At 40.2% G+C, this 17,572-nt stretch overlaps 1 protein-coding gene across 5 annotated transcripts in view; it reads left to right on the top strand.

The window, feature by feature from the left end:
• FAM135B (family with sequence similarity 135 member B) overlaps positions 1–17,572 on the top strand; it is a 258,471-nt gene that overhangs the window by 181,917 nt on the left and 58,982 nt on the right. For all 5 annotated transcript variants that reach the window (XR_007776840.1, XR_007776841.1, XM_030229682.2 and 2 more), the window contains 3 exons: positions 3,313–3,383; positions 5,699–5,872; positions 16,511–16,637. Coding sequence is in view for 3 of the 5 variants with exons in the window: in XM_030229682.2 (XP_030085542.2) it covers positions 3,313–3,383; positions 5,699–5,872; positions 16,511–16,637 (372 nt within the window). In the remaining 2 variants the exon portion in view is untranslated. The remainder of the gene's footprint in view (positions 1–3,312; positions 3,384–5,698; positions 5,873–16,510; positions 16,638–17,572) is intronic.

Genomic DNA, 17,572 nt, shown 5'->3' with positions numbered 1-17,572 from the left:
CTTTGGTTTATTTGATGTCTTTTTCTATATTGTCCCAGCATACAGCATTTTTTTAATTCAAAGGAAACAATATTGCAGGGAGAATTTATTGCTACAAAGAATTCTAATTTATTTTCATAGGCTTTTGCTATCCTTTTTATTAGAGAAGAAGCTTTGCCTCTTTCATCCTGAAGTAGCATAGATAACTGGTCTGGCTTCTTCCTTGCTGGCCCTGTTCAGGGGAAATTTAGTAGCAGGGAAAGAACAGAGTGAAGCAAACTGGAATAAGACAGTATATTAGATTTTGTATTTTCCAGAGAAATTTAGAGTGATCTGGGACATCCAGAGCATTCAGTTTGACATTCTGGCTAAATAGTCAACTATTAGGGAGGGAAAAAGGAAAACATTACCTCAGTAGTGGGAATTTTGATCAGTTTTATGTGGGCTTGTCTTGGTTTAAAAAGACAGGTATCTGCTTCAGGAAGGTAGGAGACTCTCCTGAAATGTAAAATGTAAACTCCTTCCCTCTGAAGTACTATGATTTTGAAATTAAAGGACTCTCATGCAAAGATATGGGAATAGGGATAACAGTTCTTTAAGAGAAAAACTAAAACCAAACAAATGTAATAGTACAAACAAAAACAAACAAAAAAACCCCTATTGACAGAGTCAGAATAGACCTGACACCCTGTGGGTCAGGGTGGTGGCAGCAGTCCCATTAAATGGTGGCTGCAGCCCTCCTCCAGTGCCAGGTGTGGTTCTGTTGGAGCAGGGATCCTGTAGAAGGGTGGAGTTTTCCTCTGAAGCTCCAGTGGTGCTGTAGATGGGCCTGGTCTTCCTCTGGGAATTCAGTGGAGAAGAAAGCTGCTTCTCTGGGAATCCAGTGGGAAAGGCTGCCTGTGGTGTTCCAAACCTCAGATTATATCCAGGTAGGAATGCTTGGCTCCTCCCCCTGGGTGGAGCATGCCCCCATGGGATGATAAAATTTTATCAGCCATGCAGTGACACTCACTGGCCATGAACAGAGGATCCCTCCTGGAGGGAGGATTGGTTGTGGAAGCAATAAAGACAAACTGCCCAATTAACAGAAGATAACTGCCCCACTTCTAACAGGTAGGAGTAGAATACCCCTATTTCCAACCTAAGACAGGGGCTGTGCACTCTTCTGATCAGTTTGATTTCAATACAGTTTTGGGATTAAAAATATCTAATTTATGAAGTTCACTGCACGACCCCATGCAGTGAAGAGTATCTCTTGGTCTCTAAGGCATCTGCTCTCTGCCTCAAGGTGTTTGGGGTGAGTGTCACCAGCTACTGAACTTTTTGGAGCACACACACAGATCTTAGGGGCTGTTGCAGGTGCTCAGCAGGGCTGGGCACAGACCCAAAATTTCATCCCCTTTATCTGGAGGAGGAGGAAGTTTGCTTTGTCTGAAGCACTGTACTGAATTCCTAGTTTAAATTCAGAATGTAGCTTCAGTAATGATTACCTTTTTTGTCACTGCCAGCAACTGTGATTTTTTAGTGATAGCAACTCATTAAAAAGGAAAAAGGTGAGGGGTTTTTGTGGGTTTTTTTTAAGGAATTAAACATAACATCTTTCAGAATTTCTTCAAAGCACAACCTTGACTCTCAATTTTCTTACCTCAACAGAAAAAGATTGTACATTGTTGATGCAGTTTCACCTTTAGAAAGCCTGGCTAAACATGGTTTATGTAATATATTTTATGAAACCTACCTGTCAGAGCAGGGTATATGCCTCTGATATTGCCTTCAGTGCATTTTTAGTGTAGTCTCTACTCTGTTGTTAAGAAGATGATGATCACCTTTGGAAAGCGGAGTTCATCTTGCCTGTTTGAAGCCATCTAAAATGCAAATGTATCTAGACCAAGAAATTTCTCTAAACTTTGCCTATTGTCAATGGAAAGAGACAGGTACAAACAGAAATTAATTGTCCTTCCCCTGTGGGTACCTTAGGATGGAGCAGGTCACTCCCTGCCTCTGCTTGCTACTGACAGAAGACAGAACCCATGCATCTCACCTTTTCTGTGGCAAAAAAAAGGTTGTATGTATAATATCACACCCCCAGTGAATAACTTCACGTTTCCACATTTATTTCTGTGCACCTCCTGCTGTGTTCTGTCATGCTATAAAGGATGTTTACATTCACTGAAAACAACTATTTTGGTTATAAAATGTGTAAATTTTTTTGTTCATATGTCTATTTAGGTTGTTAGAAATTAATTTTTTTATTCTATTAAACCAATTTTCCTTGGGGAAGAATTGACATTTCAAAGGAGTGAATAAGAAAGTGCTGGACAGCTTAATCCTCTTCTATTCTAATTTATTTATTTCCATTGATTACAGTTGTTTTAACTGTGCCAAGCTGGGATGTGTTATCCAATTTATTTCTTTCCCAGTGAAGGTAATGAACTACTCACTCCACTGCTGTCTCAAAAAACCCAATAAAACTATTTTATTGACAATAAAAGATGGGTAATTTTACTGGTGGGACCTGTTAGATGAGTTGGAATGGAGGTGTTGGTGAATCACACATGATTTCTTCAGTAGTTTTGGTGAGCAGAATCCTTCCACAGGTAGACACAATCAGCCATGTAACAAGTTAAACTTCTGTTTTAGTTTTTAAAACAACCAAGGCCTTTGAGTTTTGGAAAGAAAATGGTCTACATAAGAATCAGTGACAAGTTACCTCCGTGAATCTGCTAAGGGCCTGAAAGAGTCACCGTGGGACAGGAATGCCTTGGTTTGCTGAGACAGAAACTCAAAGATCAATGATGAGTGATCAGAAATTTCCAGAATTATTTGAGCCTTAAAACTTCTGAATGTTTTAAGCTGTAAAATTTGAAAATTTTATTAGTTACAGGTAGGTAACTACATAGATTTGTGGCTGTTTCTCATCCAGGAAAACCCAGTCCTTGCTTTCTTTCAGCTGATAAGATTACCCAAATAAAGGCTCACTCAGTGAGGGAGAGCAGCCTCAGAAATGCTCTTCTGGCTCTTGGTGTGCAAGAGCAAGGATCTAACAAATGCAGAGCTTGATGATCTCTGGTTCCTCGTGTCTGGAGTGATTTTTTTTTTTGACATGCCATGGCACCTGGTGGCAGATAACACCTCTGACTGCTCTGGTTCCCTCTATTCCTTCAGCAATTACCTCGACTCACTGTCACATTGGCTTCTTTCTGCCTCTGTGCTGTCATGCTGCTGTTGCTGTGTGGTTTTGCCTTTGCTCTTATCAGACAAACCCACCCACCTTTGCCTTGTGTGTTGTAGGTGCCAACTTACAAAGGCAACCTTGTCTCTCTCTTTTTGCAGGTGGAAGATGCATTGAATGAGGCAGATTTTCAGCTCAAGCTGGACCTGCACTTTACTGATAGTGACCAACAGTAAGTGCTGGTTTAAAGCTCAATTGGTAATGTGGGGGTCTGTTCAACCAGAAAATTACTTTGATGAAATGAGTCCTTTTTAAAAAAGGAGAGCTTTGATAACGCTTCCATTTGCCTTAGTGTTGAACTTTTCCTGTTTCTCCCCTCTCTCTTTGAAGTGTATATCTCATATTCCTGATTAAAGGGAGAACATCTTTTTCTCCTTGAAGTGTAAGTTTCTCAAAGGTTTTAAGTGTTGGTCTATCTCTGCTGCTGTTGAAGGGAATATCATCATTGACCTCCATATGGTCAGGGTCTGTGACTCAGGAATGCATTTATCTCAGGAGGCAATGAAGTATTTTCTGGCCCAAGACAGGAGTTAATGAACATGCTAAGCACTTTTCTTCTATTTAGAAAATAGCCTCTACATTTTAGGAGGAAGTAGTTTTCCTATTGAATTTAATTTCCTCTAACTGAATTTGATTCTGTAATCTTAGGTGAAGGGGGAGTAGCATCTCTTCCTGAGACATAGCAGAAAGTGTGATCCCAGATGTTTTTGAGCCTCACTGAGTCAGGGAAAAGGGTTCCAGTGACTTGAGTAGCATTTATGAGGAGTGGGAGGGGATGCAGAGAAATCATCTGAGCTGTGTTTCATGCTGAGACTGTCCCTGTGGGATTTTGTTCATACCCACAGAGCACACAAACAAATTTCAAGAACATATTTCTGTTATCTTCGAGATACAAAAAGAGAAAATTTGTTCTTTCAGGCAGGGGGGACTTAACTATCAGTGCTTATGGGTCTTGAAGAGAGAAAAAACAAACATTAAGTTACAGCCAAAAATAAAAAGAACTGAACATTCAGGTTATGGAATTGTGCTCTAGCCCCTACACCTAATTTCTATTATCACCTCAAAGATTAGTGTGATTTACTATAAACAAAAGTAGTGATTTTTAGAAAATTATATTCTGCAAATACCATTGAAAGGTTTCTTGGAACTAACCATGCACCATTCAGCCATCTATTCCTAGGTTTTCTGAGCTCTAGGCAACCATTGCCTTCAGAAGTATCTTTAATGTGTTAAAATAATTTCTTTTTAGAAGGTTCACTTCCATTGGGAGGATTTGTTTAGGCATGCTCCAAGTTTACAGCTCAGTCTCCTGTCCTGTAGATGACTTAGATGTCATGTGGTTGACTGAAAACTAGGATAGTTATTCTGGAATAGTTATAAACAAATTTTAAATTAAATTATTGACTTTTATTTACTGAAAAAAAACAAAGAAAGAAACCAACCCAAAACCCAGAAAAGCGAATCCAACTTGTACTGTTTCTCTGCAGTTACTTCAATTTCTCTTTTGAATTTTGGCCTCATCCAAAAAGTTTTTTTCAGATCAACAAACTGGAAAGGTACTCTGAATATTTTCAGCTGTGTCTGACATAGGACTGCTTCTAACTCTCACAGATTTCCTGAGCTGATTGTTCTTACACAGAAGAACACAAGTATTGTATTTGCTGGGAAATGTCCCGACAAAGGCTGGAATGATGAATCTGACTCCATGTTCTCAGGCTAATTGATTACTTTATGATACTATATTATAGTAAAGAATACTATACTATACTAAAGAATACAGAAAGCATACTTACTAAAATGCTAAAAAAGATAATAATGAAAACTTGTGACTCTTTCCAGAGTCTCGACACAGCTTGGCCCCAGTTGGCCAGAGAGTTGAAACAACTCACACCAGAATCCAGTGGGATTCTGTGGGTAAACAATCTCCAAACACATTCCCCATGAGCAAAACAGAGGAGAAGCAAATGAGATAAGAATTGTTTTTCTTTTCTCTGAGGCTTCTCAGCTTCCCAGCAGAAAAATCCTGGGCGAAGGGATTTTTTTAGAGAATGTGAATGCCACACACAAGCAGTGTGGTGTCCCATCTATGAACACTCAAATAAACTGAACAGTTTGCTAAAAGCATTTGCTTCTGCTATTTAGATCTTGATGTGCCTACTACTGCATAGCTGGACATCAAGGGCAATCACCAGGGAAAACCATCGGATGTGTCACACCCGTTCTTCTTGTATACTGTATATTCATATATAACTGCATATGTTCCTTATGGTTTTGTATTTCTATTTATATTAATTATATCTACATTAATATTAATGTTTATGTTTGGCACGAGCACAGCACAAGATGCTCTTCAGTTACGTTAACACTTACGAAGATGGGGAGTGATAAAATTTCACCTCAAGCCATCTCTGTCTGCTGCCTGTAGCACATTACAGGCTGTGCCAGCCCAGCCTTTCACTGACCCCTGCAAACCTATTTCCCTTGCAGGCTGAGGGATGTGCCAGCCATCCCCATGATCAGCAGCCGCACTCTGTGCCTGCACTTCCACCCCCGCAGAGGGCTGCACCACCACGTTCCCGTCATGTTCGACTACTTCCACCTCTCCGTGGTCTCCGTCACAGTGCATGCCTCCCTGGTGGCTCTGCACCAGCCTCTGATCAGGTAAGGGGCACAAGAGTGTCCGTGGGAAGGCAGAGGAGCTTCCTCTGCTGAGTTCTCCCATACAGTTTGCTCATTGGATGGGAGAAGCAGAGAGGATAATTTAATTTAAAGGTTTTTTGGTCCTGGGCTGAGAGGTTGGAGATTGGGGTTTAGAACTCTGACACAGGCCTCTTCTCTGGGTAAGACACTGGGGGTCTGGTCAAAAAATATCAAAATTTTGGAGAAGAGGTTAAGAATTTGGATTAGCCTTGGTCCCTATTCCCCTGCAATGGGGAAAATGCAAACTGTTTTCCTTGGTTGTTTTTCCTCTTTAGTCAAAAAGCAATAAAAGCATTTATGTTTTTCCTCTCTGATGACTTATAAAGCATTCAGGACAGCTGGACCCATCCATGGCCTCTGTGCATGAGCATAATTCATGAAGTGGTCAGGAGGAGGCACGCAGTAGTCAGTGCTGGCTAAGGCTCCACTGGATTTTCATTTGCAGCTTCATCTGGTTTGACTGTGCAGCACTGTAATACCAGCTGCCATGGGGTCTAGGTGTGCTTATGTTATCTGATTCATAATGACAAGAAAATAATTCAGAACTCCTTCAAGTAAAACAGGGCTGGAGGTCAATATCCCCTAATATCTAGAGCAGGTGAAGGAAGCAAAGGTCTTTCTAACAATTTGCTTAGAACCCAATGTTGTCAGCACGTGAGATAGAGAGGGCTGAGAAGGAGGGAACTCCTTTGGTTTTGAAGCAAAATGCAGCATTCAGATTTGTTCAGCTTCCCTTCACTCCAGCAAGGTCGTTTATCTGAAATGACCAAGAAATCTTAATTTTGTCAAATACTGTGTGAACAGCACATTGTCAGAAAGGAAAGAAAAATCTGTAGAGTTTGTTTTCCTCAAGTTTTGTGTTTTGACTTAATTTTTCTTTGCTTCTCTTCTACATTAGTGTAAAAGCATTGCTTGAACATGATGCCACAGAATGAATTGGGATTGTAAGAGGTTGAACCTGAGGTTGTTAGAATTTGAGAAGTTGTGGATGCCCCATGCCTGAAACTGTTCAAGGTCAAATTGGATGGGGCTTTGAGCAACCTGGTCTAGTGGAAGGTGTCCCTGCCCATGGCAGGAAGGTTGAAACCAGATAACCATTAAGGTCCCTTCCAAACCAATCCATTCTAAGGCTGAATGATTCTGTGAGACATGACAGGGATGAGTCTGATACCAGCAGATCAGAGTGACATATCTGTGTGCTGCTGATGTGATACAGGTAACTGCTGTATCTCTGATTTTCTACGTGGTGACTTTTTAAACAGTGAATTAGATTGTAACAGATTACTTCTAACCAGAGAGTTTTGATCAGATAATTTGCTCATTGTTCTACTACAGGAAAGGATGAAAGAACAATAGCTTAAGAGGCTTAATGACTGTTTCCAGTTCTGTGTTATCCTCTAATGAATGGGGTTGCACAGCCTTGTTACTGTTAAAAAGAATAAATCACATTATGAGCAACTGCTCCATAGTCAGATTATTATAGCTTTTAAAATACTATTTTGTGGACATTTGTGAAGTATACAATGTATTTACTTGTTGTGGTAGAATGAAGATTTTTGGCAACACATTATACAGTCTCATTTGCTTAAGCCCATAAAATCATTTTAGAGAGTGATAGTGAGGATTTATCTTCTTCTTGATAAATATTCCAAACCCAAAGAGTTTTTATATCATGCATTCTCTATGTATAAATCAGGATGAAGACAGTAATGTAAAATAAATGGCACTTCCAAGCACTCTAAAACAAAACCAGCCAATCAAAACTTATTTGGGTTTCCCACAGCTCAGAACTTACCTTTTTATCATTTATCACTGGAAGTTATTAGGAGCATAAAAAATTAAGTCTACAATCCGATTTTTTCATAGCACAATAGAACCTGAGTGATTGTTTTTTTTGTCACATTATATAAAAAAATAAACCCCAAATCATGCAATCACAGATTGGATTGGATTAGAAGGGACCTTAAAGATCAATTAGTTCCAGCCCTCCTGACATGGGCAGGGACATCTCCCACTAGCCCAGGCTGGTCAGAGCCCCATCCAGGCTGACCTGGAACATATCCAAGGATGGGAATAATTACATTATTAAGGAAATAAAAAAAAAAAAAGTAGCAGTGTTTCTCACTGTGGTTTCATTTGCTGCCTTGAACTGCCCCATCATGGCACATACCTTGTGTGTATATCCACATTATTCCGACACATATCCATAGACCTATATATAAAATTGCAACAGTTCTAGACCTACCCTGAAAATATTTATGTAAAATTGAAATTCACTGCTGCATTGAAGTTTTCCTGCAACACCACTTTGCCTGAAGCACATCTATCAGCTCATACATGTCAAGTGGACTCAGATTTTCGTATTTTGCCAGCTCTGATATCAAAATAGATACTTTTGTTCAAGTTCTTCCATGTTGTTTTTGTTGTTTAAAGAGGAAAATCAGCAAGACCAACCCAGGCTTTTCCCTTCAGGGTATACTCACAAACAGCTCCTGCTGGGGAAACCTTTCCAGGGTGCCTCCATTACCTCCTGCTTCTTTGACAAAAGAACATTTTGATATTGATGTTTGTCCTGGTTAAAAATTCTGATATAATAAATATTACATTAGGTTTGAGACTTTGAAGCCCTTGCCTTTTACCAACCTGAGCATGAGTGAAATTCACATGTCTGGGATCTTTTGCAGGCTTCTGGATGGGAATTTTGTGATTCAGCTTTTCTAAAAAGTGTAACACAGCTTTTTGAGAGAGTCCAAGTTCATGGCAACTGCTAATGGCTTTGTGGATTTACGGAGAAAGTGAGAGGCTGAGTAGGAAGGTGGTGAGGCAGACTTTGAGTGAACTCCTCTCCAGCTTTGTTAGCATAGAATCATAGAATGGTTTGGGTTGGAAGGTAGCTTAAAGATATTTTAGTTCAAACTCCCTTTCCATGGGCAGGGACACCTTCCACCATCCCAGCTTGCTCCAAGTCCTATTCAACCAGACCTTGAACACTTCCAGGGAAGGGGCAGCCACAGCTTCTCTGGGCAACCTGTGCCAGGGCCTCACCACCCTCACAGTAAAAAACTTCATCCTAAAATCTGAAATGAATCTCTTTTTCAACATAAAGCCATTTCCCCCTGTCCTATCACTACCTTCCCTTGTCAAACATCTCTCTCCTTCTTTTTTATAAGCTACCCTTAGGTACTGAAAGGTGCTGCATTTTCACCTTGGAGCCTTTTCTTCTTAAGGCTGAACAACCCCAGCTCTCTCAGCCTGTCCTCAGAGGAGAGATGCTCCAGCCCTCTGACCAGTTTAGTGGCCTCCTTCTGGGCCTGATCTGAGAGGTCCACACTATCCCACAACTTCCTGTGCTGGGGATGCCAGAGCTGGATGCAGTACTGCAGGTGGGGTCTCACAAGGGCAGGACAGAGGAACAGAATCCCCTCCCTTCCCCTGCTGCTCATGGATGCAGCCCAGGATGTGGTTGGCTTTCTGAGCTGCACATTGTTGGCTTCTCTCCAGTTTTCCATCCACCAGAACCCTCAGGATCTTCTTTGCAGAGCTTCTCAGTGAGTCTCAGTCAGTACTCACCTGAGAACATCCAAACTCAGGGTGACACTTGGATCTGTTGAACCTCATGAGGGTCTTGTGGGCCCACTTATCTCCAGAGCAGACATATTTTGCTGTACCTGTGGGATGACCACAAGCGTGGTGTGATACTTTGGTGCTTAGATTTCCTCATCTCCTTGCTCCTTCAGCAGCTGCATCCCACTGCAGCAGGGAAGGGACTGCTTGGTTTTACTTGTCCTTGCAGAGCACTGAGCCAGAGCTTGGTTAAAAACTGTTTCTCTGATCCTTAGAGATCTTTGACTTCTCTAAAAAGCACCCCAGGAGTGGCTCAGGAAGCTGGACTGCCAGGGACCATGTTCAAGACTTTTCTTTCTGAGGTCTGAGTGGAACAATAGAGGAGAACTGAGATGAAGGGTCAGTGGCTGTGATGGCTGTTGTCTTGACCTGAAACACTTCTCCCCTCATGTGTGTCCTGCCCAAAACCCAAACCCATTGACAAGGCACAGCAGGACACTGTGACACCAGGGCTGGAGCAGTGGCAGAGCAGTGACAGCTGCTGTGCTGGCTGTGGTGTCTGCACTGAGTGCTTTGGCACCTGCAGATCATGGAGTTGTATTTCAGACTTTTAGAATGTGGGAGAAATAGAGCAGAACCCCCAGCAGGAGCGGGATGTCACACCCTAATATGACACAAGTGGCAGTTCTCTTTGGAAAGGTGAGGGCTTGCCTCTGGCAACCTCATTGTACCCAGGGTGACAGGGGATGAGCAGGTGAGCCTGTCAAAAGATGACCAAATAAAGGGAACAATGTTCAAACTTGAGACTGCTCCCCTGCTGAGGATCTGCCCTCCATAAATGACTAAATACCTTCCATTCTCTTCCCTGAGATCCTGGGGCTAAATGTGAGCAGACACTTGTAAGAGGAAGGTGAGGAGGAGGAGGAGTGGGGGCTTTGGGCTCAAGTTTTCTCATTCCTATGGATGAGTTTGGTTTCTGGCCTGAGGCACTGACTTCTCCCTTAGCTCCCTGTCACTAGCCAGGGCTATGAGCGCAGCCAGTGCTCATTAGCCCAGCTGCAGCTGTTAGGAAAGACATTTTGCTCCAGCATAACTCAGACTTCAAGAGATATTTCATTTTTTTCCCAAAGGAAAATGTGGTGGGTCTGTGGCGTAGAGGTCTGCGTAGACTCAGGCATGCTGCAAGCACAGTGCCTTACACTGGACTCCCTTGGGAGGCAAACACAAGAAACATGGCTCATTAATTCTAGAGAGCTCTTCACTGCTTCCCAAAAAATAAAAACCCAAACCACCAAGGAAATTTAAAAAATTTAAAAAAGCCAGTCTTGAAATTGCTGCAGATAAGCAGATCCTTTGCCATGGGCAGCTGGCAAACCTGTTTCCTCTTGCTTACACTTGAAAGGGGTTTATTTTTCCCAGCTTTCTGGATTCTCCTCAACTTTCTATTCCTTTCCCCAATTCCACACATAGGTTTCTGTGAAGAAAACAAAGTAGACTTTCAGGATTTTACTTGTTAACATTGAATTCCTAATTGCTCATCTCCAAATCACTGATGAAAACCAAGAAATCTTGGTGGAATCTGAGATGGGGAAATAATATAATATACATTTTTTTGGTGGAGCAACCAAGACACAGATACTCAGTTTTTCAGTGCCTTTACCTTGTTCTTTCTGGAAGAGGAAACAGAATCAGAGGGACACAGTTTATTTAAAGATTGCTGCTCTAGCCCTCTTGTTCTCTGAGATCTTGTTCTCTGCTTCACTGCACTGAGGAATAAGGCCAAGCCTGGCCCTTCTTGAGCAATTTTATCTCACCTAAATTTGTTTATTTCCAGGCATTCTCCTGTTCCTCAAAAGCACAACTGATCCATCTGTAAATGATACCCACACTGTGATGCCTTGTGCACCTTGAATCTGGGTGCAGATGATGCAGGTCCATTCTCCAACAGGTGGAAGTGTTGCTGACTCCTACCTGTGGGCAGCTGACGTCTGAAACTGCACAAATCTTATACTGGCGACTAAAGTTCTTCACTTTTCCCCCCTCTCCACCCTGTTTGCAAATAAATTAATCTGTAGAAAGAAAATGGAGTTTTTATGCAGTAAAGAGCTATTCCTTCCATAATATGCCTAGTAGAATCATACTGGTTTGTATTATTTTCCTCTAGGAACTCATCTGTAATAACTGGATGATTTTTCCTTTGAATTTTCTTTTATTTGGTAGCTTGTTTCATATCTGCAAAGATAAACCTGCACTTTGGCACGCCATTCTCCTGTGCTGCCAGATGAGAAATCACATAAGAAAAACATGACAATTTCTGAGTCAAGTTTAAAAAGAAAAATCCCACTCAAAAGTAAATTAAATATTACCACATTGCTTCATCTGCTTACAAGTTTTATAGGAAACAAGGTTAAGTTCAGGACAAATGAGCCAGCACTTTCCAGCAGTCAAAATCACTAAAGATTTCAAACCAGATTCCCCTTTGACTCTGTTTGGTGTCTTAGGAGAGATATGTATTTTCATTAAAATTTAATTTTAATAAACCTTATCCCTTTTATCCAAAAACTCAGAACATTTTACAGTAACTAATTATAACCTTAGTGAAACTCCTTGGGTAAGAGAGGACCATGCCTAGAGGAACATAATCCTAAATATCCACAGATTATTCTTAAAAATAAAAAAAAAAAAACAAAACAACAAACAGATCACCTATATACCCTATGGCCATGTGCCTGTAGGAATTTGCAAAAAGCTATATTAAAGTTTTGAGTTAAAACTATGAGGGAAATTGGTGTTGGCACTACAATTTTCCTGATCTGTGGGAGAAGGAAGTTAGTGGTGAAATGAAAACACATGGTAGTGGGGACTGGGAGGGTTTAATTCTGAGTTATGCTATTTCTATGACACTGACTTATATTTTCAGTATTTAAAGCAGTAGTATTTTATGTATAAGGGACTGAGATGTAAAGAAGTGGTTTCTCCAAGGATCTGGCCTAAGTGGGATACAAGTTCATTTCTTGAATTTCCACTCCTGGTTTACTCACAAGATTGAAATTTCTTGTCATTAGAAATGTGATGATTTTGTGTGTATGGAGGTTGTTTGGTTTTGGTTTTTACAGTTTGATAATTTCATGTAGTGCAAGATAGGTTTTTTTTTTTTCCCAAGCAAGAATAAGATCCCAATTTTTTCCCCCATTCTGCTAAAAAATTCGCTTCATGAAAAAAATTGTTTTGCTTACCAAAAAACCCCGAAACAACTAAACCCTGCCCTGCTACAAAAAGAAAGACCCAAAACAAAACAAAAATGAAAGAAAAGTATTTCTTTTTTGGGCAGGTGAATCTGAAAGATAGCATAGTTTTCTATTAAACTACCCTAAAGTAATTTTTCTGACTTGCTTCAATAACACATCTAAATTAACATTTATCAAGGCCATTCAATTTCCTTATGATAGGAAACTGTAATTTCATTTATATGTAAGATATTTGTCCATAGAAGAGAAAAAAACAGGCTATGATAATTTAATATTTTGTGCTAAACAAGAACCTAGTGTTGCCACATTGAATTCTGCAACAGCAAGTTCAAAAGAACCAGAAAGTCCAGCACTTATTACAATGAGAAATTCATTCCAAAAGATGTTACAGAGGCCAAAAGTATAAATCACAAAGTCATGGACAAAAACTTGTAGAAGGTAACCATGACTGCTGGAAATAATTGCTTGAATGTAACCTTTGAGTCAGAAAGGTCTTAAATTTTGATTGCTGGATCTTGCAGGCTGTAATGAAGTAAAAAATTGGACTTTTCAAGGCAGTTTACCGTACTGTATGTCCACAGATGGCTGCTGTAATAATTGGGAGACTCCTTTGAAGGATAAGGGCATAAAAAAATAGAATTATAGAATGGTTTGGGTTGGAAGTGACCTTAAAGATCATCTCGTTCCCTGCCATGGGCAGGGACACCTCCCACTGGACCAGGTTGCTCAGGGCCCCACCCAAGCTGGCCTTAAAAACTTCCAGGGATGGGGCATCTACAAATTCTCTTGTAACCTCTGCCAGGTTACCTGTGCCACTCATGGTCTCATGGATAAGGTCATCAAAAGGCCAGCTCAAAAAGAACCCATGAAACATTTCACTGAAAATATTAATAGTTCTGCATGCACACCCTTTAATCCTCTTGGGCACACACACATGTTACCTCTTTTGACCTTTTTTATCCTGACTCCTATTAAAAGCTGAGGTTATCATGCTGGCTAAGGATCTAAATGTTGATATTAAATCACTGCTATTAAAGAGATAGCCCAAATGGACACGTAAGTAACCAAGGTTCATGATTCATACAAATGAGAATGTTTACAGAAATAATTAGAAGAAATAAATACAGTGAAAAAATAATTGATGTAGCAAATGAACCTGTTGTTGCTAATAAAAATTTTCTTCCATCATAATGTACTTCAGATAACATTAGAGGGACTCAGCAGTTTTTAAGCCTTCCACTTAAACTTTCCCTCAGCAGACTGATGATGTTTTGGCATGTTTCCCAAAAGAAGGTTTTTGTTTTACAGTGCTACATGAAATCAATTTCCATAAAACCAGCAGATTAAAAACCCTTCTCTGCTCTAAAAGCAAAAGATAAATAAAAAAGGCATTAAAAAGTGCTCTTCTCTCCCTTTAAACCTTTGAAAGCTTTGCTCATATTCAAATGAGGAGTTTTTCATGTGTACAGAACATTTGTTTAAGCTTCTCTCTCTGATACCACAGCAATCATTTTTTATTTTGGTTTCTTGAGCCTTTCCAGCAGACCACAGCAGACAACATTGTTCAATAACAGCTGAAATTATTCAGAGCAGGGTATAGCTCTTGTCTGTTGGAAATAGTTTTATTTATTTGTTTATTTATTCATTGCTTTTATCTTAAATGGTGCATGTAGGAAATACATGGAAAGGCTTCATGCTGCTTAGAGGCAACCAGCTGGAAATCGCTTTGATCACATAAATTAAAATATACATAAGCAAGAATAGATATTTGCTTATTTGTTCTATCTATCCCATCCTCTTTCTTATGGAATGACCTTTTTTAAGCCAGTATTTATCTATTACAGACAGCATTTTTTTTCTACAGACAAGACAGGGATTTGTGTTTAGCTTTCTGAAACTGGTCCAATTTGTAATTTTGCTTGAGATTCTTTTTCCAATGTTGCAAAATTCTTTCACACAAGAACCTCACCTTTGTATGACTAGTGAATTTTTTTGGCTAGTTTGTATCTTTAATGTAAATCCTTCCAGAGTTCAAGAAGCATTTGGGCAATGCTCTTGAACAAATGGTGTGATTCTTGGGGCTGCCCTGTGTGGGATCAAGAGTTGGATTTTGGTGATTCTTGTGGCTCCTTTCCATCTCAGGATGTTCTGTGATTCTATGATTCTCTCTTTTCTGTGTGTTTCTGTACAGCACTCAGCACCTTCATCTGTCCTTAAAAACTGAATCTGGTATAGATATAAATTCTTTAGTTTCATCTGAGCTGATGTGGCCACGTAATACACATCTACATGGAGAAATAACCTTGGATTGGAAAGGCATTGCAGGAGGAGTGGCACTTCCCTGTGGCTTCTAGTTCTGGCACATTGTGCTTTTAAGGTGTTTTTTGTGCTCTCCATCCTGGAAGTTTTTATTCTTTCAAGAATACCAGGTCTCCTGGGTACAATGGGATTTGGGGTACTTGGATCAGATACCTGTGGATGGTGATTCCAGTTTGGAAGCTGTAGCACAATGCCAGAGGCATTGCCTCTGCACTTGGTACAAGCAGCAAATGTATTTTCCCTTTTTCTCTACAGTTCATAATTTCAGTTCCACCTTTGCCTGCATGTTTTTTGAGAGCCCTTCTGGTTACTTTTGTTGCACTTTAGCAATCCCAGTTGGTAATTTGATTCATTGCATTCCCCACAAGAAGACTGATTTCCCTCCTGAAATCCTGATGTAGTTTGTGTACAGCAAGTGTTATGAGAGGGACTAACAGTATGGTTAGCTCATCTCCAGTTGTTGATGAGACAGTCATCCAGCCTCTCTTTACAGTCCACAATTAGAATGAAATACATGGAGGGTAAAATTCCTCTGATCTCTTTGATATCACTGCTTCAGCAAGAGATGACTCATGCTGGAAATGCCAATTCCTCTCCAATGAATATAAAGGCAGCCCACATCATTAACTGGGGTGTAAGTACTGCTCAGATTAATCCAAAGTATGAGCCCTGACTGTGCATCAATACTCTGGTGGGCTTGATGCTGAGTAAACTCCAGACAGGTTATGCCACCCTTAGTGGGTTCTTGGTCTTCAATAGCAAATGTACAAATACAGCCAGAAGAGAGCACTTACCACAATATTCTCAGTCAGCACTGAGAAATAAAAAAACTTATATTCTGTCAGTTTTTTGAGAAAGAATTTGGATATCAGTGAAATCACATTGCACCCAGAAAAAATAAATGGTTTTTTGGATGAAGTCTTATCCTTTAGGTGCTGAAAACTAATGCTGGGGGAGAGTGAGAAGTGGCAACTAAACTTCCAGTCTATAAGAATAAATTTGGGATGAGATAGAAAATATATTGGTAGTTAGGAGAGATCATGCACAACTCAGAGAGGAAGGGTGATGTGGTTAAATCCAGAGAGAAAGATGTTGCATCCATCAAGGTGCAAGCTGATGACAGGTTGCTTAAGAATGTGATCCGTGTGGATAGATAGAAAGGTTGTGTTGGTGAGATGTTATGCTGGAAAAAGATCTGTAAGATAGCAGAGAAAGGAGTGAGTTAAAGGTAACAGTCAAACCACTCGACTGAATGCCTAAAAAACAAACTTCATTCATATTACTGCACACTGGACAATGATAATTTTCAAGGAAAACACAAATTTACAGTGCAACTGGAAATAAACAAAAACAATACTCACCAAAATTGTAAGTCTTTTCTAAGCAAGGAAATAATACTGGGACAACAAGATTCTTCTCTAACAATGTTCCTCTGATTACTTTTTTTTCTCAATTTTTCTCCTTGTAGTTTTGCTCGTCCAGGGAAAGGTTCATGGCTTGGTAAAGGAAACCTGGAGGCAGGACCAGACCAGTCCAGTATGTCATTAGAAAATCTAGTGTTTGGAGCTGGCTACTGCAAACCCACTTCTTCAGAGGTAAGGAGGATGAGGAATGATGTCCTGCTTCAGATCCATCACACAGAACATCCACAAAGTCTGTGGAGAACATGTTTTATATTTCCTGTAGAGGGATTTTTTGGAAGAACAACCCTTCAAACGTTTCTGCATGAACCACCTGGCATTTGGCTACACAATTCCTGGGAGTTCAGCCCCCACCTGCATGGACCATTTCATGGTTCAAGATGTATGGATATACCCCCCATGGACAGTGACACTTTTAAGACAGGATTCACCTGACCAGGTGTCTGCTGAAAGGTGAAATTAATTATTCAGGAAAAGGTCCTGACTTTCAATTCTTGTTTATGACAGTCAGAGGATATGAGCCATTATTAAGGATGTTGTGAAAGAAGGTTTTGTGTCCAGAGTATTGTGTGTGTTTGTGACAGGGTAATACATACAATGCAGGTCCCACAGTTAGTGTGTGTCTTTGATTTTGCTACTTACCACAGGTAAAAAGGACAGCTCTTTGTGCAATTTTAAAAGAAAGTTTGTTGTTTTAAAATGATTATTGATTTTTGTTGTTCTTTTTTCTAATTTCTTTTTTATGTTTTTTAAGTGCTAGCTTTGTCTTGAATTTGATTTTTAGCTGGTTTTTTTTCTTTTTGTCAAAAATATTTCCTGAGTGCTAGAAACTCACCCCAGAATATTGCAACCATTAACCTATTAAGAAACCTTGATTCAAGGCTTCTGATTAACATGCTGCCCTCAGCTTCCCTCAACCTTTCCTGTCAAAGCTTTTCTGTATAAATATTAAAAATATGCAAGCCTAGAGCACTTGGTGCAGAGGAACTGCCAGGGAATTAACAAGGCCTGAGAGAATGTTTGGCCTGAGGCTGCTATCCCAAACATTGGGTCAGTGTATGCTTTTGGCAAACAAACTGACCTCAACCTCTGCCTCTCTGGTGCACAGT

The sequence above is a fragment of the Serinus canaria genome, chromosome 2 (genome assembly GCF_022539315.1).
Source record: "Serinus canaria isolate serCan28SL12 chromosome 2, serCan2020, whole genome shotgun sequence".
Classification (NCBI taxonomy): Eukaryota; Metazoa; Chordata; class Aves; order Passeriformes; family Fringillidae; genus Serinus; species Serinus canaria.
The sequence above is the reverse complement of the archived record's forward strand: the minus strand, read 5'-3'. Positions and strand labels throughout refer to the sequence as shown.